The 22,223-nt window shown below is 46.5% G+C and overlaps 2 protein-coding genes across 10 annotated transcripts in view; one reads left to right on the forward strand and one right to left on the reverse strand.

The window, feature by feature from the left end:
• Positions 1-19,500, reverse strand: part of TOM1L2 (target of myb1 like 2 membrane trafficking protein) — a 127,130-nt gene extending 107,630 nt beyond the window's left edge. For 3 of the 9 annotated variants that reach the window (XM_008960884.4, XM_003808783.4, XM_008960883.4), the window contains exon 1: positions 19,294-19,500. In XM_008960884.4, coding sequence (XP_008959132.1) covers positions 19,294-19,345 — 52 coding nt within the window. In that variant the 5' untranslated portion in view covers positions 19,346-19,500. The remainder of the gene's footprint in view (positions 1-19,293) is intronic. The other 6 variants (XM_063599188.1, XM_008960886.6, XM_003808786.5 and 3 more) reach the window with 5 other exon arrangements.
• Positions 19,501-19,635: 135 nt separating this feature from the next.
• DRC3 (dynein regulatory complex subunit 3) overlaps positions 19,636-22,223 on the forward strand; it is a 45,860-nt gene continuing 43,272 nt past the window's right edge. The window contains exons 1-2 of the mRNA XM_055101785.2: positions 19,636-20,006; positions 20,883-20,993. The gene's annotated coding sequence lies outside the window, so the exon portion shown is untranslated. The remainder of the gene's footprint in view (positions 20,007-20,882; positions 20,994-22,223) is intronic.

Consider the following 22,223-nt stretch of genomic DNA (forward strand, 5'->3'; position numbering starts at 1 on the left):
ACCACAATAGGGCTGCAATGGGGCTTCTGGGACGCCATGCCCAACAGACTGGTCCCCACCCCTTCATTTGGGAGGCTGAGGTGGGCAGATCACTTGAGGCCAGGAGTTTGAGACCACCTGGCCAACATGGCGAAACCCCATCTCTACAAAAAAAATACAAAAATTAGCCAGGCGTGGTGGTCACACCTGTAATCCCAGCTACTTAGGAGGCTGAGGCAGGAGAACTGCTTGAACTGGGGAGGCAGAGGTTGCAGTGAGCCGAAATCTTGTCACTGCACTCCAGCCTGGGCAACAGAGTGAGACTCTGTCTCAAAAAAGTATAAATAAATAAAGGTAAATGTTATGTTATGTGTATTTTACCACCATAAAAACAAAAGACTGCAGAGAGTCATTCTGGTCCTTGAGCATGAATTAATCAGGAAGCAGCAGTTTGGTTGCTGCAGTATTCCTGTAAGGTGCTAGAGACAAGCAGGAGTGCCCCGGATCACTTTCCCCACCTCAGGAGGACAGAGAACCACTGTCCCTGCAAAAGGCGTCACCAACTGTTTAAGAGGCAGATCCCAAATAGGGACCACCATGGGGGCAGAGCCTTAAGCATCACCTGGCCCCTAACCCAGGAGGAAACCTGTGCCCCACAGCATGCACATGGATGGGGTGTAGAAACAGCCCACAGCTGACCTCACTGACCTGCCCCCACCAGCCCAACACACATGAAGACACATGGGTGGGGGGAGCACATAGGGTGTGTAGTGGGCCTCACTGGGTTTCAATCCTGTTGGTTGTGTGATTCTGAGAAAGTCACAACACAGGTAAAAATGCCAGCTCACAAAGTCAAGAGGGTTAAATGAGATAAAATCTTGAAAGAACACAGCACAGTCCCCTGCACAAGCAGGTGCTCTATGCATGTTCATTGCCTTGCCTCTTCTTCCAAGTCACACAAGGATGCCTTCCCTTGTACCCTGTACAGTTAGCCGCTCTCAGGACAGGCATAGGACAGGGCAAGCATTGTTCATCTTTGAATTCAAAATCCCACCGGCTCAACATAGTGCATTCAAATAGTCAGATAATTATTAAATACATATAAGTTATAAGTGCCACTGCAGTTCAGAGGCTTCTGGGCCAGCTTTGTGGCAGTGGGAAGATCTAGGTTAGGTTTCAAAGGGTATATTGGTCTAAACCATGAGCAAGAGAGAAGGGATGCTTTGCAGGGCCAAAGGCCATGCTGAGCACAGAAAAGGAGGGAGTGGGAACGGCAAAGTAGAGACCTTGGTAAGAGAAAAGACGGGAAGAAGCCCAGTCAGTGAAGGCCTTGAACACCAGGCTACATTTATAAATCATTCTTTTTTTTTTTTTTTTTTTTTGTGATGGAGCTTCGCTTTTGACACCCAGGCTAGAGTGCAATGGTGCGATCTCGGCTCACTGCAACCTCAGCCTCCCAGGTTCAAGTGATTCTCCTGTCTCAGCCTCTCTGGTAGCTGGGATTACAGGAACCCACCACCATGTCCTGCTAATTTTTGTATTTTTAGTAGAGACGGGGTTTCGCCATGTTGGCCAGGCTAGTCTCGAACTACTGACCTCAGATGACCCACCCACCTTGGCCTCCCAAAGTGCTGGGATTACAAGTGTGAGCCACCGCGCCTGGCCCTATTTATAAATCATTCTAAAGGAGATGGGGAGTTCCAGAAATTTTCTGGTAGAGTTGTCCAAAGTTTTGGAAGGTTCCAGAGTGTAGAAAGGGAGGGAGAATATGAAGGAGGAGACCAGCTAGGTGGTATTGAACTGGTCTAACTTACAGCCTCAAGCAATGGTCCAGGCATGACCAAGGGCTGGACTAAGTTAGAGGAGGAGAAAACTAAGAGCAAACACATACTAAACACATTATGAAAACAAACAAAAAACTCTCACACAGATACTACGCTCTAAGGCCAACAGAGGTCCCAGAACCTCCATGGCAGTGTGGCTCCTCCATCCATTTGCTCAGCCCCTTCCTGACCTCCCTTTCTTTTGCTGTTGCTCACCCTAGAGCAATGTCTTTATGTTCAAAAAGCATTTATGGAATTGAAATGATTGCATCTCATGGGCACCTTGTCAGAAATGTGCCATCACAAGTGACATTTTCGGGTGTCATAGTTAGTCTCTCATCTGCTGGTGGATCTGATTTGCCCAGCTGACAAGTGAGAAGACTGTGACACCAACAATTATAGAAACAAACTCAACCTAGAATCTGGAAATCAAGCTGTTCTCTCCACCTCTTCTATCATACTCAGCAGACAATATGGTGGCCACCGGCAGAGGGCCCTCACTTCTCAAACCACAGCAGCTAGTGGGAACGGCAGGACCCCAGACCACACAATTCCTTTTTTTTTTTTTTTTTTTTTTTTGAGACAAGAGACTTGCTCTGTCGCCAGGCTGGAGTACAGTGACGACATCTCTGCTCACCTCAATCTCTGCCTCCCGGGTTCAAGCGATTCTCCAGCCTCCGTCTCCCACGTAGCTGGGATTACAGGCACACGCCACCAAGCCCAGATAAATTTTTTGTATTTTTAGCAGAGACAGGGTTTCACCATATTGGCCAGGACAGTCTTGATCTCCTGACCTCGTGATCCTCCCGCCTCGGACTCCCAAAGTGCTGGGATTACAGGCGTAAGCCACTGCGCCCAGCCTCTTCTTTGTTGTTTTTTAAGAGATGGAGTCTTGCTCTGCCACCCAGGCTAGAGTGTGTCCAGAATTGGTGGGTTCTTGGTCTCACTGACTTCAAGAATGAAGCCATAGACCCTCGCGGTTAGTTTTACAGTTCTTAAAGGCGGCGTGTCTGGGGTTTGTTCCTTCTGATGTTCAGCTCTGTTCTGAGTTTCTTCCTCCTGGTGGGTTCGTAGTCTCGCTGGCTTCAAGAGTGAAGCTGCAGACCTTCGCGGTGAGTGTTACAGCTCTTAAGGCAGCGTGTCTGAAGTTGTTCGCTCCTACCGCCTGGAATTGTTCATTCCTCCCAATGGGTTCGTGGTCTGCGCCAGCCTCAAGAGAAAAACTGCAGACCTTTGCAGCCAGTGTTACAGCTCATAAAAGCAGTGGACTCATAGAGTAAGCAGCAACATTTGTTTCAAAGAGCAAAAGAACAAAGCCTCCCCCGCACGAAAAAGGACCCAAGTGGGTTACCACTACTGCCTCTGGCCCCACCCACATCCTGCTGATTGGTCCATTTTACAGAGAACTGATTGGTCTGTTTTACAGAGACCTGATTGGCCTATTTTGACAGGGTGCTGATTGGTGCGTTTACAACCCTGAGCTAGACACAAAGATTTTCCAAGTCCCCACCAGATTAGCTAGATACAGAGTGCTGATTGGTGCATTTACAAACCTTGAGCTAGACACAGAGTGCTGATTGGTGTATTTACAATCCCTTAGCTAGACATAAAGGTTCTCTAAGTCCTCACTAGACTCAGAAACCCAGCTGGCTTCACCCAATGGATCCCACACCTGGGTCGCAGGTGGAGCTGCCTGCCAGTCCCCGGCAGTGCACCTGCACTCCTCAGCCCTTGGGTGGTCGATGGGACCGGGTGCAGTGGAGCAGGGGTTTGCGCTCCTTGGGGAGGTTCGGGCCGCGTAGGAGCCCACGGCAGGGAGGCTCAGGCATGGTGAGCTGCAGGTCCGGAGTCCTGCCCCGCCGGGAGACCGCTGAGACCCGGCGAGAATTCCAGCACAGCACTGGCGGGCCGGCACTGCTGGGGGAATGGCACACCCTCCGCAGCTGCTGGCCTGGATGCTAAGCCCCTCACTGCCCGGGGCCTGCGGTGCTGGGCCCGCTGAGCTCACGCCCACCCAGAACTCGCGCTGGCCCACAAGCGCCACGCGCAGCCCGGTTCCCGCCCGTGCCTCTCCCTCCACATCTCCCTGCAAGCTGAGGGAGGCGGCTCCGGCCTTGGCCAGCCCAGGGAGGGGTTCTCACAGTGCAGCGGCGGGCTGAAGGGCTCCTCAAGCACAGCCAGAGAGGGCATCGGGGCTGAGGAGGCGCCTGAGAGCGAGCAACGGCTGCCAGCACGCTGTCACCTCTCAAGAGTACAGTGGCACAATCATAGCTCGCTGCAGTCTCCACCTCCTGGGCTCAAGCAATCCTCCTGCCTCAGCCTCCAAAGTAGCTAGGACTACAGGGAGTAGCACTACCACACCCAGCTAATTTTTAAATTTTTTGTAGAAACAGGGTCTTGCTATGTTGCCCAGGCTGGTCTCAAATTTCTGGCCTCAAGCAATCCTCCTGCCTCGGCCTCCCAAAGTGCTGGGATTACAGGCATGAGCCACCACTCCCTTATATAGCCTTTCAAAATGGCAGGTAGAGAAAACAATGCATATGATTCTTCTTCAAAATATCACTGGGATTCAACACAAAAGAGCATATACTGTATGACTCCACTCATGAACTTCTAGAAGAGATAAAAGATCAGTGGTTCCCTCTGCAGTGTGTTGGAGGTGAGGATTAACTGCGAAGGGACCTGAGGGAGCTTTCTGGGGTGAGGTTGACAGTGTGTATCTTGATGGGGTAAGGTGACAACTTGTAAGCATGTGTCAAAATTATAACAAAATGTATGCATTTTACTACAAGTAAACTACCTCAATGAAAATCATTAGAAGGCAAATATATATATATTTACACAAAATATATATAAAGTATAACATTTATATAATATATATAAAATATGTATATGTATATATTTACCTGTGTGCATGTATTTACATGTGTGTATACTTACATATCACAGGCTATACACACACATGTACACACACATATGATTCATAGGTATGTATAGTCTCATGGAAAGCTGTAAGTCTTAAGAAAAACTAGGCCAGGCGTGGTGGCTCACGACTGTAATCCCAGGCCGAGGTGGGCGGATCACGAGGTCCGGAGATCAAGACCATCCTGGCTAACACGGTGAAACCCCGTCTCTACTAAAAATACAAAAAATTAGCCGGGCGTGGTGGTGGGCGCCTGTAGTCCTAGCTACTCAGCAGGCTGAGGCAGGAGAATGGCGTGAACCCAGGAGGTGGAGCTTGCAGTAAGTCGAGATTGCGCCACTGCACTCCAGCCTGGGCAACAGAGCAAGACTCTGTCTCAAAAAAAAAAAAGAAAAGAAAAGAAAAAGAAAAACTAAAAGCCACTTTGATTTGGGCCTTAAGCTTTAGGTCTGAAATGAACTTGGAAAGCTTGTTCAAACTCTGTTCTTCAAAACGAACGAACGAACAAACCATGCTCTTCAAATGAGTAACTGACAGGATGTGCCCCATCCAAAGTCTCACAGCAAATCAGCAGCAGAGCAGTGAACAGTCCCAGACTTTCCCAGTCCTAGCCTGGGATTGGTTTCTCTGGTCTGGACCAGTGCCAGAAATAGTAGATAAAACAGAAGACCATCGGTGATTTTATGAGCTAATTTCATTTAAACCATCAAATCTAGAGCTAAATAGTACCCCCAACCAAGCCCAGTCAAAAACAGGAGATAAACTTTCAAACAATAAAATGTATTTACCTTCATGAGGCTTAGTTGAAAATTTCCACTACATTAAAATGACAGACTTACTACCCCATGCTTACCCTCCCTGCCCATATACAAATATCTAAATGACTGGCAAGAGGCTGTGAGCTAAATAGGAAGACATGTAAGAGTCATAAAACTGACTCACTGTGGGACCTTGGCAAGTCTCCTACTGTGATACAATAAGAAATATATATTTGGTCTTTGTCCAGGTTCCTGGCACACCTCACCCAAAACCCCTGGAATCTCCTGAGAGATAAGTGTCTTTTGTAGGCTAATGAGATTGGGGCTCCCTAGCCAGAAAGACCAAGGTACATTTCAGTGTTGGAACTTTTAGCCGTACCCTCATCCCACCTTACCTCCGGAGAGGGGAGAGGGACTAGAGGTTGAGTTATTCACCAATGGCCAGATTTAATCACTCATGCCCACATAATGAAACCTCCATTAATACCCCTAAACGATGGGGTTCAAAGAACTTCCAGGTTGAACACATAAAGGTGCTGGGAGGCTGGCACAGAAGTTCTCTGCCCCTTCCCCACACCTTGCCCGATGAATCTCTTCCATTTGGCTGTTGCTGAGTTATATCCTTTGTCACGAAAATGTAAGTAAAGTGTTCTCCTGAGTTTTGTGAGCCATTCAAGCATATGATCAAACATGGGGAAGGCATCACGGGAATCCCCAATTTATAGCCGGTCATGGGAAGTACAGATGGTAACCAGGAACTTGTGACTGGCATGTGAAGTGGGGGCAGTCTTGTGGGACTGAGCCCTTAACCTCTGGGGTCCGCACCAGCTCCAGGTAGTTAGTGTCAGAACTGAATTCAATTGTAGGACATCCATTTGATATCAGAAAAAAGACAAAAACAACAAAAAAATCCCTGCACATTTGCTGTCAGAAATGTCATACATCACAGACACCCTCTCTGGCCTTGTTTCCACAACCTGTAAAAATGAGAGGGTTGGACCAAATACCACTAAGACCCTTTCAACTAGAGTCTTCTGATTCTTTGAATTGCTGGTTTAAGAATTTCCACAGTTAGCATAGGAGACTCTCGCTCTCTGGAAGTCACTAGCAAATTCAGCTTTCAAACCCCAAGCAACATCATTTCTCAGGCCTCATTTCCTATTTCGACTAATGACGTGCCAGAAATCTGTGTGATCTCTCCTTTGAGGAGCAGCAAAAAAAACTCCACAGTGTCCTATTACAGGACCCAGTTCTTGTCCCCAGCTCTCAAAGACAGCCCAATTCTCTGAGATGAAAGAATCAGTCTCTCTCCATTACACTCAATTTTAAACCAAAACCCGAAACAGAATTTTTGACATGCCTCCCAGACTACAAGGCTTATGCTTCATTAATGATTAAAAGAGCAGCTGGTGATGTCTTAAAAGCAAGTTGGTCAGTTAGACAATTTAGCATCTGTTTAAATTCCGTCTTTTCCTCCATCCATCACTGTAGTTCTAAGGCAAATCCAAAGAGAAAGTAAAATACACAGGTCTTCCATTACTAAGAAGTGCCTCAGCGAGGATATAAGAAAGCACGTCCTTCGAGGAAATTCTCAGAAAACTTACTGGTATGAAGAGGACACTTGTACACTGAGTTACGGGAGGAAAACTGAAACTGAGTACATAATTTACAATACTAGTGTAGGTCTGGATTTAAGACAACTATTACTAGATTTTTCAGCTACCAAGTTCATTCAGGCATTCATTCACTCAATCCCACAAACAATACTAAGCTCTCTGGTTTAGTGGTTAAGAGCACCAGCTCTGCTGCCTACAGACCTGGGTTCAAATCCCTGCTCTGCCACTGATAATCCACAGACCTTGAGGAAGGTACTTGACTTTTTTTTTTCTGAGACAGGGTCTCTGGCTCTGTCACCCAGACTGGAGTGTAGTGGCACAATCTCAGCTCACAGCAACCTCTGCCTCCTGGGCTCATGCCATCTTCCCACCTCAGCCTCCTCCCAAGTAGCTGGGACTACAGGTGCATGCTACCATGCCCAGCTAATTTTTGTATTTTTTTGTAGAGACGGAATTTCGCCATGTTGCCCAGACTGGTCTCGAACTCCTGAGCTCAAGTGATCCTCCCATCTTGGCTGCCCAGAATACTAGTATTACAGGCATGAGCCATTGAGCCCAGCTGGTTATTTCACTTCTAAGCCTTAGTTTCCTAGTCTTTTAAAATATGACTGATAGGCCTGGGTGACACAGTGAGAGTCTGTCTCCAAAAAAACAAAACAGAGTGATAATACCTGCCTTACAGAATTGTTGTGGGAATTAAAGAAAAGAATGCATGTAAACTACATAACCCAGTACCTAGTAAGGAGAGACATTCTGACTGCTACTAATAGCACCATCCTTATCTTTAAGGCATTGTGTTAGATTCGACTGAAAGATAAGGGCATGACACGGAAGGTACAAGCAACAAAAGAAAAAAGTAGAGAAACTGGACTTAAAACTTTTGTGCATTAAAGGACACTATCAACAGTATAAAAAGGCAACCCACAGAATGGGAGAAAATATTTGTAAATCACATGTCTGATAAGAGATTAATATTCAGAATATATAGAGAACTCCTAAAACCGAACAACAACAAAACCCAATTAAAAACTAGGCACAGGACTTGAACAGACATTTCTCCAAAGAAGACATACAAATGGCCAACAAGCACATGAAAAGATGCTCAATATCACTAATCATGAAGAAAATGCAAATCAAAACCACAATGAGACACCAATTCATACCCATTAGGATGGCTACTATAAAGAAAAAAAAATGAACCAAGTGCAGGGGTTCACGTCCTATAATCTCAACACTTTGGGAGGCCAAGATGGGAGGATCACCTGAGTCCGAGAAGTCCAGGAGTTTAAGACTAGTCTGGGATACATGGGGAGGCCTTGCCACTACAAAAAAATAATTTTTTTTTTAATTGGCTGGGAATGGTGGTGCATGCCTATAGTCCTAGCTACTCAGGAGACTAAGGCAGGAGGATTGCTTGAGTTCAGAAGTTCGAGGCTGCAGGGAGCTATGATCATGCCACTGTACTGTAGCCTGGATGACAGAAGGAGAACCTGTCTCTTAAAAAAAAAATTGAAGGGCCGGGCACGGTGGCTTACACCTGTAATCCCAGCACTTTGGGAGGCCGAGGCGGGCGGATCACGAGGTCAGGAGATCAAGACCATCCTGGCTAACACGATGAAACACTGTCTCTACTAAAAATACAAAAATTAGCAGGGCGTGGTGGCAGGCGCCTGTAGTCCCAGCTACTCGGGAGGCTGAGGCAGGAGAATGGCGTGAACCCGGGAGGTGGAGCTTGCAGTGAGCAGAGATTGCACCACTGCACTCCAGCCTGGGCAACAGAGCGAGACTCCGTCTCAAAAAAAAAAAAAAAAATGAAAACAGACATGAATAGATATTTGTACATTCATGTTCATAGCAGCATTATTTACAATAGCCAAAAAGTGGAAGCAACTCAGGTGACCATCAATGGAAGAATGAATAAACAAAATGTGGTATAAACACACAATGGAATATTATACAGCTTTAACAAGGAAGGAAACTTTGACATGCTCCAACAGAGATGAAACTTGAAGACATTATGCAAGTGAAGTCAGTCACGAAAGGATAAATACTATATGATTCCATTTATATGACGTTTCATAATAAATATATGATTCCACTTATATGAGGTTCCTAGAGTAGTCAAATTCATAGTGACAAAGTAAAATGGTAGTTGCCAGGGGCTGGGGGGAGGAGGGAACAGGGAGATATTGTTTCACTTTTGCAAGACTAGAAGAGTTGTAGAGATGGCTAGTGGTGATTGTTGCATTTTTTTTTTTTTTTTAGGGACGGAGTCTCGCTCTGTCACCCAGGCTGGAGTGCAGTGACACGATCTTAGCTCACTGCAACCTCCTCCTCTAGCAATTCTCCTGCTTCAGCCTCCCAAGTAGCTGGGACTACAGGCGCACACTGCCATGCCCGGCTAATTTTTTTGTATTTTAGTAGAGACAGGGTTTCACCGTGTTGCGCAGGCTGGTCTCGAACTCCTGAGCTCAGGCAATCCACCCGCCTCGGCCTCCCAAAGTGCTAGGATTAAAGGCATGAGCCACCGCGACTGGCCCAATGTGAATATATTTAATGCCATTGAACTGCACACTTAAAACCAGTTAAAATTGTAAATTTTGGGCCTGGTGTGGTGGCTCACGCCTGTAATCTCAGCACTTTGGGAGGCTGAGGTGGGTGGAATCACAAGGTCAAGAGATTGAGACCAACCTGGCCAACATGGTGAAACCCTATCTCTACTAAAATTGCAAAAAATTTAGCTGGGCGTGGTGGCGCGTGCCTGTAGTCCCAGATACTTGGGAGGCTGAGGCAGGAGAATCGCTTGAACCTGGGAGGCAGAGGTTGCAATGAGCCGAGGTCGTGCCACTGCACTCCAGCCTGGGCAACAGAGTGAGACTCCGTCTCAAAAAAAAAAAAAAAATGTAAATTTTGTTATATATATTTTATCAGGTTTTTTTTTTAAAGAATAAATAGAAACACGTGCCCTCATGGAACATTTAGTCTAAATGATGTAAAACATAACAACACATTTTGCTTTTACATACTCACTTGACCCCTGTAAGATGTGATGGTGCAAGTGTTCTTGTACTCCCTTCACCACCACAGTTTACAGATTGGGAAACTGAGTTTTAGCACAGTTACTGGACTCATACAAAAGCAGTCGCATCGAGAAGCAAAGATGGGACTGACTCCAATCTAGAACAAAGAGTGCTAAGTGCTGGAAGAGAACAAAGAGAGAGCAATGGGAATCCACATTCCTATTGGTGGAACTATGCTATCTTTCTGGAATTCCTATTTGAAATCAGTTTAGGCTCCTTCTTGTCCAAATGGAAACAGACCATGCTTGATGTCTAAAAGGCAACATGAACAAAGAAAAACGCTGGAGCTAGAGCCCCTGGCTGGAGAGGACCGCTCCGCCTACTTGAGCCAGGAAACCTTGGGCACGTTTCTGAACCCCTTTAAGTCTCTATTTCTTCACCTGTAAGATGAAGATAACAGTGCTTCCAGAAAAAAAAATTTTTTTAATGAGATAAGTATGCACAGCACTCAGCAAGGTGCCTGGCACATGGTGAGGGGCCAGGAAATGATGGCTAGTAATGTTAGCTTTCAAAGATGCTAAATACCAGTGACAAAAAGAGTGAATAACTATGAAGAATATACTCTACCATGTGCTGTGAAGGTCACAAGGAAACAGAAAGTAGAGGAGCCTCCAGCCTTATTCAGAAGGTATGGCAATAAACACATGATAAATAACACAAGATAAATAACAATAGTAACAGTGGAGGGAAGGAATCAAGAAGTCTATATTAGTTGATTGCAGGACACCGTGCTAGGGATTTTAAGCACATTATCTCATTTAATCGTCACAAAAACCTGGAGGACAAGTAATATTTTCTATTTTACAGATAAGAGAAGAGCCAAATGAATGATATGGATAGCAAGCACTGTGAGCTCAGAGAAGAGATTCATCACCATAAACAGGGTGGTCTAGGAAGGCTGCCTGTAGGAAGAGGTGAGGGCTGATGGGCATCAGGCTTGATGACTGAATGGAGAAAAGCAGAGAATCTCCTAAATCAAGAAGGTTGGAGGGAGCAATAACATATGTAACCAAGTCTGAGACTGGTTTTAAAAGTTGCCTCTTTTAACCTCAACAAGCTGGGTCAGCAGGAAAAGCCTGAATGTTATTTATATCTTTTCAGACTACTAGGTTAGTGCAACATTTCTGGGTGATTTATCTGCTAGGTCAAGAGCAACAACCCCTAACTGATGCTCCTCTGGGCAATGTATTTACACCGTTTTCCTTTCCTAATATCCCAAGTAAATAAATAAATAAATGTAGATTATACAGAAATATGCTAAAAGTGGTTCTACAATGTCACCTCTTCAAGGCATGAGAAGATGAAGAGTGAAATACAAAAGTATTCCATTATGTGAAATAAGCATCTCAACAAATTTGTGAGGACGCACATTGTGGAGATTTTTTTCTCCTTTGCATTTTTTCTATATCTTCCATATTTTCTATCGGTTATACATCGTTTTGTAAAAAGCACAATGAAAGGCTGGGCACAGTGGCTGAAACCTATAATCCCAGCACTTTGGGAGGCTGAAGCGGGAGGATCACTTGAGCCCAGTAGGTTGAAGCTTTAACTACGATCGTGCCACTGCATTCCAGCCTGGGCGACAAAGCAAGACTCTGTCTCAAAATAAATAAATAAATAAAAAGCACAATTATATGAGAATTTTAGATATTCCGATAGCCCACTCCTAAGTAGTGGCATTCCTCTAGAAAAGCCCTGGGAATAGGTCAGCCCTGTCATTGTATATGATAAACAGAGCAGGAGGAGGAGCAGGCTGACGCCCCACGTGACTTTCAATGTCAGGGGTTTTAAGACCTGTCCAGGCAATTAAGGACAAATGCTCTAGACTAGACTTCTTCTCAATGCTCCATCAACCTGCCTTGGCACCTTTCTGTTTCTGAGGGGGCTTCATAGACAGTGTCCCTATCCTTGACCACAGCTGACATCCCCCCTCCTTCCCCCACCTTCCCTCCCCGATTCTGCACAGAAGCGGGCTTTCATGGTAGAGAGAATGATCTTCTGGTGACTGCTAAGGAGAAATCTCCCTACCTCTGTAATGATAGTCATGCTTCCATGCTATTCCCCTCCCTAGAAGTCTTTCATGCCTCCCCAGTACCTCTAAAAAATAGTTCAAACTACTTAGCCAACATATGAAGCAAGCCCTCCACACAATCAGGCCTTATCCTCCCTTCCCAGTCTCACCTCCTATCACTCCCCTTTGCTAGGAACACAGAATAAATCCCATCACCCCCGCCTACCTCTTAACATCCAGCATTTGCTCAAGTTGTCTCTGCCAAGAAACCAAACATCCTTTTCCATTTCTACACAAACCAAATCCTCCCCATTCATCAAAGCCCTGCTCAGCAGACACCACCTCCTCAGAGTTTTCCTGAGTTCTTCCTTCCCTCCTACAGTGTTCCTCCTCACTTTACTCTTGCTGAGGGCAGCACAGCATGACAGGATACCAGCTCTGGAGCCAGAATGCTGCATTCAGACTATAGCTCCCTCACTGCTAGCTGTGTGACCTTAGGTAGGTTCCATACTTTCTCATTGTCTTAATGTCCCCATCTGAAAATGGAGATAATCACAGTACCTTCCTCACAGCATTGTTGTGAGGATGGAATGACTGCAAGATGTATAAAGTGCCCACTTCAGTCTCTGGCACATAGGAATACAACATTAAACTTTTTTTAAAACCCCAAAAACGGGGCCGGGCATGGTGGCTCACACCTGTAATCCAAGCACTTTGGGTGGCCAAGGTGGGTGGATCATCTGAGGTCAGGAGTTTGAGACCAACGTGGTCAACATGGTGAAACCCTGTCTCTACTAACAATACAAAAATTAGCCGGGCATGATGGTGGGCACCTGTAATCCCAGCTACTTGGGAGGCTGAGACAGGAGAATCCCTTAAACCCAGGAGGTGGAGGTTGCAGTGAGCTGAGATCGCGCCACTGCACTCCACCCTGGGCAACAGAGCAAGACTCCATCTGGAAAACAAACAAACAAAAAAACAAACAAAAAACCCCAAAGCCTTTAGCTATTATTATTACCACCTGAGGTCACCCCTCCCCTCCTACATTTCCTTAACTGCATTTATCTATCCAATCTTGCAACTACTTTCTATCTGATCTAATTTAGATACCTACACACTGGGAAATTCTCAGCTTGCTATATACAGATAGTACAGGGCCACTGAATGAATAAATGAACAAATTCTAAATAATCACTCTTTTAGCCTGTCCACAAGAAAACCTACATTTAATGTTTGAAGAAAGATAAAGAAAAGATTAAAGAAACAGAACTTCAAAGCAAGAACTACAGTTCTCGAAGTGAACCAGTAGTATCAGCATCACTAGAGAACTTGACAGAAACGTAGAATGCTACTTCCCACCCCAAACCTACTGAAACAGAAACTCTGAGGGTAGGATCCACTTTTAACAAGCCCTCCAGGTGATTCCCTTGAGGCTGAATCATGAGCTCTGAGCGCAAAAAGTAACATAAATGGCAGCACAGAATGAGCACTGGATCAGGAGTAGATTCTAGGCTTCACTCTGCCATTGACCTTGCACAAGTCTCTTAACTTCTCAGAGCCTCGATTTCCTTATGTGATACAGGGATGATAACACCCAAATAGTTAAATGTTGTGAGGGTTAAATGAGATTCTATGTACAGAGTTTGCGTATAGTTGGTACTTAATAATTATAAGTTCCTTCCAGTTATCTTCCTGTATATCTCACAAGGTTGTGAACACTAAATAAAATGACTGAAGCAAAAGGGCTTTGCAAATTCCTGCCCTTGAACATCAGACTCCAAGTTCTTCAGCTTTGGGACTCAGACTGGCTTCCTTGCTTCTCAGCTTGCAGATGGCCTACTGTGGGACCTCATCTTGTGATTGTGTGAGTCAGTACTCCTTAACAAGCTCCCCGTAATATAAACATCTATCCTATTAGTTGTGTCCCTCTAGAGAACCCTAATACACATAGCAATCTGAGGGACAACTAACTATTCTTGGTACAAATAGCCAGGTTAAACGTCTACCATTCACAGGATATTATGAAGTAGTTTATGTCCAACACCAGTCAGTCTACAAACAAACTCTGCAACAGAATATCTGCTTCTTGCCTGTTTATTAAAGCAGAACAATGAAGAGAATACATGCCCACCACCCCCAATATTCTGGTCAGAATTAACTAACTACTCACTGATCTTTGAATCTAAACTTTACTCTTGGAAAAGGATTTTCTGAAAACTTTTTCTAGCCAACACAAGGAAAACTGCAAACTGCTGCAGACACAATGGACCTGACTTGGGGAACTCCCCATGTATGTCATCCAACTCCAAGCAGTTGTGGAAGGCTGAGATTAAGACAGTTAACATTTTGAAGCTTGTTGCAGAACAGAAAATTAAGAAATACAAGTAAGTTCTCTTTCTTCCACCACACTTCTTAGCCTCGCACACCATGGCTAGGCTTTCTCTCTCTCTCTTTTTTTTCTCTTTTGGAGATGGAGTCTCGCTCTGTCATTCAGGCTGGAGTGCAAATGGCGCGATCTCGGCTCACTGCAACCTCCACCTCCCAGATTCAAGGGATTCTTCCGCCTCAGCCTCCCGAGTAGCTGGGATTATACGCGCGTGCCACCATGCCCAGCTAATTTTTGTATTTTTAGTAGAGATGGGGTTTTGCCACATTAACCAGGCTGGTCTTGAACTCCTAACCTCAGGTGATCCACCCGCCACGGCCTCCCAAAGTGCTGGATTACAGGTGTGAGCCACCGCACCTGTCCAGCTTACTCTCTCCCTAAACCATGCTTTCTACTCAGGAACTGCCCTCCAGAATAAAGGGCGGGATGGATGCAAGAAATGCACAGTTAACTATGTCAGACTGTGGTCTTAGCCGCTAACTTGAGATGAACACGCTAAGTGTTCTACTAAATCGTACCAGGTTAGAATGTTCACATGAGGCCCACGCATAAGACAGAGTAAGAATTACTCCACCAACTGCTCAGACCCAGGACACCTTTTGTGAGCATGTTACCTCTACCGAAGGCTCCCTAAGAGCAGCTTGTTAATATTTGTATCCCCAGAGCCTGGCACAGGCCTGGCCCCCCACAGGCACTCATAACTGCCTACTGAAGTGAACAGACAAAATTATTTAGGTGTAAGCCCCATGCAGCTGTTGAGAAGTATTATTTTATAAGCAGGGAAAATTAGGTCCAAAGAGACTAAAAGTTGAAGTCAGTTAAAGAACGTAGTCTTTGGGCCGGGCGCAATGGCTCACTCCTATAATCCTAGCACTTTGGGAGACCAAGGAGGGTGGATCACGAGGTCAGGAGTTCAAGACCAGCCTGGCCAAGGTAGTGAAACCTTGTCTCTACTAAAAATACAAAAATTAGCCCAGCACGGTGCCAGGCACCAGTAATCCCAGCTACTTGGGAGGCTGAGACAGGAGAATCGCTTGAACTTGTGGGGCGGAGGTTGCAGTGAGCCTAGATCGCACCACTGCACTCCAGCCTGGGTGATGAAGTGAGACTCCATCTCAAAAAAAAAAAAAAAAAGAATGTAGTCTTTGATGCCACCCATCCAGAGCAGGGCTTCCTCCTGTGCCCAAACCCTACTTGCCACCACTCCCCACAGCCACCTCTGCTCCATTCAGACTGGTGCTCACAGATGTGCCTGTGCCCCACTCCCTGCCTCATTCAGCTGTCCCTAGGCCCAATGATATTGTTTTCTGCATGCAGAGTTCCTACCCATCCTTTATGAACAGCCCTCAGACTCAAAGAAGCCAGTCCCTGTCACCCCAGCCTCTTCTGAATTGTTTCTGACTCCTTCAGCACTTACAATCTACACCACTCATTGTTTCATGCATCTCTGTCTTCTCTCCTGAAACCGTAAATCCATTGAGGACAGGGATCACAGAGGGACCAGCTCTCCTTTTTTTTTTTTTTTTTTGGAGACAGAGTCTCACTCTGTCGCCCAGGCTGGAGCGCAGTGGCACAATCTTGGCTCACTGCAACCTCTGCCTCCCAGGTTCAAGCGATTCTCCTGTCTCAGCCTCCTGAATAGCTGGGATTACAGGCGCCCACCACCACACCCGGCTCATTTTTGTATTACTAGTAGAGACAGGGTTTCACCATATTGGCCAGGCTGGCCTCCAACTCCTGACCTCAAGTGATCCACCACCTTGGCCTCCCAAAGTGCTGGGATTACAGGCATGAGCCACCACAACCAGCCTACAGCTGCTGTTTTTAATCATTAGCTTTGTAGTTGTTATTTTATTTCTGTATTCCCCCTCCCTCCCACCAATCCCCCACCCCCGCACATTCTTTTAAAAGAATACTAACAACACTAAATATCAAGAAAGTCACTTTGACACTTTGTCACAACAGTACAGAATATACATTAGAACCTAATTCTGTCCATTAATCATTTACCTGAACTGAACTGAAATGACCTATTGGCTACCTGGCAGTGGGGAGCCATCATCATCTTTAGTCAAGCATCTTATGAGCAATGGTGAATCCTGGGGCCTGGTAGGGTATTTTCCTTCACAGGTCACAGATGGGCCAGTTGTTTCACATACCCTCTCCAGATAGAAAATCCAACCCTAACTTAAATATTCTGTTATTAACAGTGGCAGTTTCAATTTACTGAGCTTCTACTATGTTCCAGATACTATGCTAAGTGTTTTCATACATTATCTCATTTAAACTACATTAATCTGTGAATAGGAATCTTTCTCTCTCTCTCTCTCTCAGAAGACTGACAAACTAAACCTCAGAAAGCAACACAATTTTCTGGGGTCACACAGCCAAGAAATGGGGGCCAGGTCAAAATTCAACTTAGGTCTTCCTGACAGAAGTATCAAGCTCTTTCCACTTGCTATATATCCCTATATCTCTGATATTTGGTTTTTTTTTGTTGTTGTTGTTGTTGTTGTTTGTTTGTTTTTTGAGACAGAGTCTCACTCTGTCGCCCAGGCTGGAGTGCAGTGGCACAATCTCAGCTCACTGCAAACTCCGCCTCCCGGGTTCAAGCAATTCTCCTGCCTCAGCCTCCCGAGTAGCTGGGACTACAGGCGCATGCCACCACGCCTGGCTAATTTTTTTTTTTTTTTGGATTTTTAGTAGAGACGGGGTTTCACCGTGTTAGCCAAGATGGTCTCGATCTCCTGACCTTGTGATCCGCCCGCCTCAACCTCCCAAAGTGCTGAGATTACAGGCGTGAGCCACCGCACCCAACCACATTTGTATTTTAAATCCCCTTTAACTTCTACCCCTCATTTACTACCTTGTCATTTTAAAGGTGTAGAGCTTCCTATTATAAAGGGGACAGAAAGGAAAACAATTCCCGCAAGTTTTCTGGCTCCCTCCATTAACTGGCTGGAAATTAGTTTTTGGAGTGTGGCTGCCATGCAAGAGCACCTGAAGAGAGTGGAAAAGGACATGGGGAAGAAGTAAGGAAGTGAGAATCCAGAGACTCTCCTGTGGGCAGCAAGAGACAAGATGTCAAAAAGGTGGGAAAACACTCTTTTGGGGTCCCTCATGCATTATAAAAGATACTACGCCAGAAAGTAAAGAAAGGCTCCTAAATGCTAATTAGCCAACAGGAGAGACCTCAATAAGTTTATAGGCTCCACTAAAGGCTGGAAAGTAAGCTAAAATTTCATAAGCAAAGCAGAAAATAAACAAATCACTACTGCTGAAATCAGGCCCATAAGAACACCAAAGATCCTGGCTCATAAAAGACGTTTTACCAGTCCTTCGACCAACCAGGAGGAATCCAGTTTTCAAACAAACTAATCAGCATTCTTGACTGATCAAGTGGCATAAGCCACTGCCTTGGGTAAAAGGGCAAGTTGCTTTCTTAGTAAGGAAGTCCCATATGGTGGCCATTTCAGTATTCCTTTACCTATACTTTGGGCTTTCCTTATCCATGATTCTGGCCATCTCTGGTGTCCCCAGGTGTCCACATCCCCCCTATAGGATTAACAGATAATGCTGAGTACCATTCTCTCTACATTGCCAACAAAAGATTTCAGCTTTGGTAAATTTAATATGAGGTGAGGGAGGAAGCAACAGTCAATGTGCAGAGTACTACAAAGAATATCAAAACTTGAGAACTTTAAAGGATCTATCACATCTCATCTCCAAACACTTTGACAGACAGGGGAACTTCAAACCAGAAAGGGCACAAGGTCATATGGAGTCACTGACAAAACCACTGCTAGAGTCCAGGCTTCCATGATTCCCAGTCCAGGGCTCTTATCATTAAATAACACAGCCTCCCTTCTTTCCTGGGAGGCACTGCAGGCATGCCATCCCCCTGCCAAGATAATCACCCTCCAAGAGCCCCTCCTCCTATCCCAGTCCCTCCTACAGCCCAGCTGAGTTGCAGCTCAAATTAGCAAGTCCCGGAGCAGGGGGCATTTCTGGGAGGGTGCCCAGTCTGAGGGTTGCTGGTACCGAAGAGGAGGGACAAAGATGGAGAAGAAGGTGACATCCCACAAAGGGTTTGGGAGAACTGGGTCCTTGGGGCAGTGGCAGTGAGCCTGCTGGGCTGGATAAAGACACATGCAGTGGCATCTCCCAAAGCGCATTGGGGAAGCAGACCAGCAGTTGGCACCACCTCTAGCAGCAAAAGAAAGGGCTGAGCCTTGATGGGCAGGGAAGCCTGGGGCATCTCCGAGTCCAAGTTGGGCCTCAGGGGTGCCTCCTGGCAGAGTGGCACTGGCGCGCCCGTGAGGTGGCACCAGTGCCCGGGAGGAGGCCCGAGGACACAGATGCCCTGCCTGCCCGTGGGATAGCACCGGCACCCGGCGAAGGCCCAGCCCCCCCGTGAGGTGGCACCGGCGCCCGGCGAACGCCCGACGACCAGGATGCCCAACCCGCCCGTGAGGTGGCACCGGCGCCCAGTGAAGGCCAGACGACCAGGATGCCCAGCCCGCCCGTGAGGTGGCACAAGCGCCCGGCGAAGGCCCGACGACCAGGATGCCCAGCCCGCTCGTGGAGTGGCACCCGCGGCTGGCGGAGGCCCAGCCCGCTCGTGAAGTGGCACCGGCGCCCGGCAGAGGCCCGCGGTCCTCACCAGCCGGATCAGCGGCCGCCGTTGCCCAGCCTCCTGCCCCACACGCGGCCTTACCGAGGCACTGCCCCACTGGTGTGCTGAACGGGTTCCCCAGGAGGAACTCCATCTTGGGTGGACAACACGCAGCGGCCCGGGCCCCCTGTCTGCCACCTAGGCCTCCGCTGTAACCCGCCGGACTCCCGTCCTGACTGACACTTGCCCCCTCCCCACTCTCTGGAACGCCGAGCTTAGGGCCTTTGGCCCCGCCCCCTTGCCGCGTCTCTATTGGGGGACACCTACGAAGTCCGCCTCCTATTGGTCGTTACACCTCCGTCAGCAAAGCTCCCACCCACCCCGCAGCGTCCGATTGGGCGGAGGAGCGAGCTAGGTCACCGGAGTCCCTGTCAGCCGTGGCGGCACCTCCCCTGGCCCGCCCCCAAACTGGAAGCTGCGCATTTTGATTCCTCTGTATATTGGTCAATCTAAAGGATTCTTACTATTATTGGACAAAAGACAAGTCAATCACGCAAATGGACGGAACAGAGGTGAATCTAGGAATATCCCCGCCCATAGAAAGTACTGATTGGAGAAACATTTGTTTTCTCTACGGCTGGTTGGTGTAAGGAGTGTTTCACCACCCGGAGATGTGGTCACGTGACTTGTCAACTTTCACCCAGGATGTCTCCCTCCTGACTTCCCCTTAGCAACCAAGTCGCGGCGCTTGGTTCCCCAGCAACCGGGAGACGCGTCTGCTGCGTGGAACCGCCGAGTTCCCAGCGCTTGAGAAGGTGAGACCTGGGAGCTGAGGCTCCCGGAGGACTTGCAGGAACAGATAGTGCCCGACGTAACTCTTTCCTGTGACCTTTTTCTCGGAGAACGCCGGCCCGGCCCTTCTCATTTATAAAATGAGCACGTAGGTCCTCTCCCAGCCACTTTACAGTCGTGCTGAGACAGCCAAGACACTTTAGTCCTGGGCTTGTCAAGCTTTTGAATAAAAAAAAAAAAAAAAAAAAATACTAAGGAAGCATTTCCCGAGGGAGCAGGGCCAGAATGGATTTTTAAGGGGTTCCGTCTTCCAGCCTCCTTTCATAGAAAGAGAGGTACCCGGTCCACTGATAACTTTTCCCAGAATTTAGCCATCATAACTGACCTCATAACTATCAAATGATTTCATCTTGGTACTGTATATACCGCTTTGGATGTAAATACGGCTACTCAAGTTCTGTATCCGTCTCTGTCAGTAACTCATTGTACGACTTTGGACAAGTTCCTTTACCTCCCTGGAGCCTCAGTTTCCCTAGCGGGGAAATAAGGGCATTAGGACTCCCTTTTTATGGCCTCCGGAGCTTACATGTACTTAAATAATGCATGTGCACTGAGCACACAGTAAGCATTCAGTAAGTGATTGATTTTATTCTTTTTTAAAAAAATTTTTGTTCATTATTTATTTATTTTTTATTTTTAAAAATGGAGACAGAGTCTTGCTATGTTGCCCGGGCTGGTCTTGAACTCCTGAACTCAAGCAGTCCTCCCACCTCGGCCTCCCAAAGAGCTGGGATTACAGGTGTAAGCCATCTCGCCCAACCAATTTTCTTCTTATTAATTCATGGCCAATAGGGACTATAGTTTTCAGATCCTGTTGACCTCAGGTTATCATTTCCCAGGAAAATTCTGGATCTGTTATCTGTGAGGAGGCCACTCCATTGACAGTTGTGTAAAACTCTGCTGCTTTCCCCAGCTCCAACCTCTCTGGTCTTCAACAACACTATCATCAGGCAAGTCAAAGGGGACCCAGGTTGGGTGGTAAACTATAAGATCCCCATAGAAGAGGACTGTTTGGGCCTTGGCCCTGAACCCAGGACAACTGTGAGAAACACTGTGAGCTGTGGCAATGATAGTCCCCAGTACCCTGGATACAGTTGAGTCATGATTAGGAAAATGAACTCTGCCACGTGCTAAGCGTATGAAGTTGGGCATGTTAATTAACCTTTTTAACTAGCTTCTGCTTTCTTATCTGGATGTTGGTGAGTATTAGCCCTACATGTAAATTAAGTTTCTAGAAATTTCTCCCATCTACATCTTGCTAACACCCTGGTCATCTCTCACCTCAGTACTTTTGCAATTCTCAGTACTGTTGCTAGAGTGAGCTTCTTAAAAACTAAGATCTGATCACAGATCAGATCTTCCCTTATTTTTTTTATTTTTTGAGATGGAGTTTCGCTCTTGTTGCCCAGGCTGGAGTGCAATGGCACGATCTCGGCTCACCGCAATCTCCGCCTCCCGGTTTCAAGCGATTCTCCTGCCTCAGCCTCCAGGGTAGCTGGGACTACAGGCATGCACCACCATGCCCAGCTAATGTTGCTGCCCTTATTAAGCCCTAGGTGCTTTCCAGGGATTCTAGGATAATAACAAAACTCCCACAGACCTCTCCAAACTTGCATCACTTCAGCCAAAGTGCAACAAGTCTGTTCTCTCCCACCTAAAGGGGCTTTCCACAAAGTTACCTCCTCCTTCTTTCCTGCTTGTCCTTCCAATCAGCCCTGTCTTCCTTGGCCAGGCCAGGTGCCCCTAATGTACAATTTCATAGTTCCCTACACCTACAAATTGTCATGGTTTGTAGTTAAATATTTGTATTATTGTTTGATTCATCCCTGAAGCTGGGGTAAAGTCCATCTGTTTTATTCACAGCATATAGCAGTTACTCACTACCCATGTGTGAACTAAATATGTGATCTCACACAAATGCAGAAGGGAGAAATTATCCACCTTTTACAGATGGGAAAGCCAAGGCTTAGATAGGTGAAGTGAGTTGCCAAAAGATGCACAGTCAGGATCCAAATCCTGCTCTGATGTGCTTAACAAATAGCATATGTAATAACAATCCCCCATTTCCTAGCATAGCAAGTGCTGGGCTTGACTGAAAGCAAACTTGATCTGTCACAGGTACCAGGCCCTGATGAAGTAGGAGGGATAAGTCAGTTAAAGTTTTGAAATCAAAATTAAGA

The sequence above is a fragment of the Pan paniscus genome, chromosome 19 (assembly GCF_029289425.2).
Source record: "Pan paniscus chromosome 19, NHGRI_mPanPan1-v2.0_pri, whole genome shotgun sequence".
Lineage (NCBI taxonomy): Eukaryota > Metazoa > Chordata > Mammalia > Primates > Hominidae > Pan > Pan paniscus.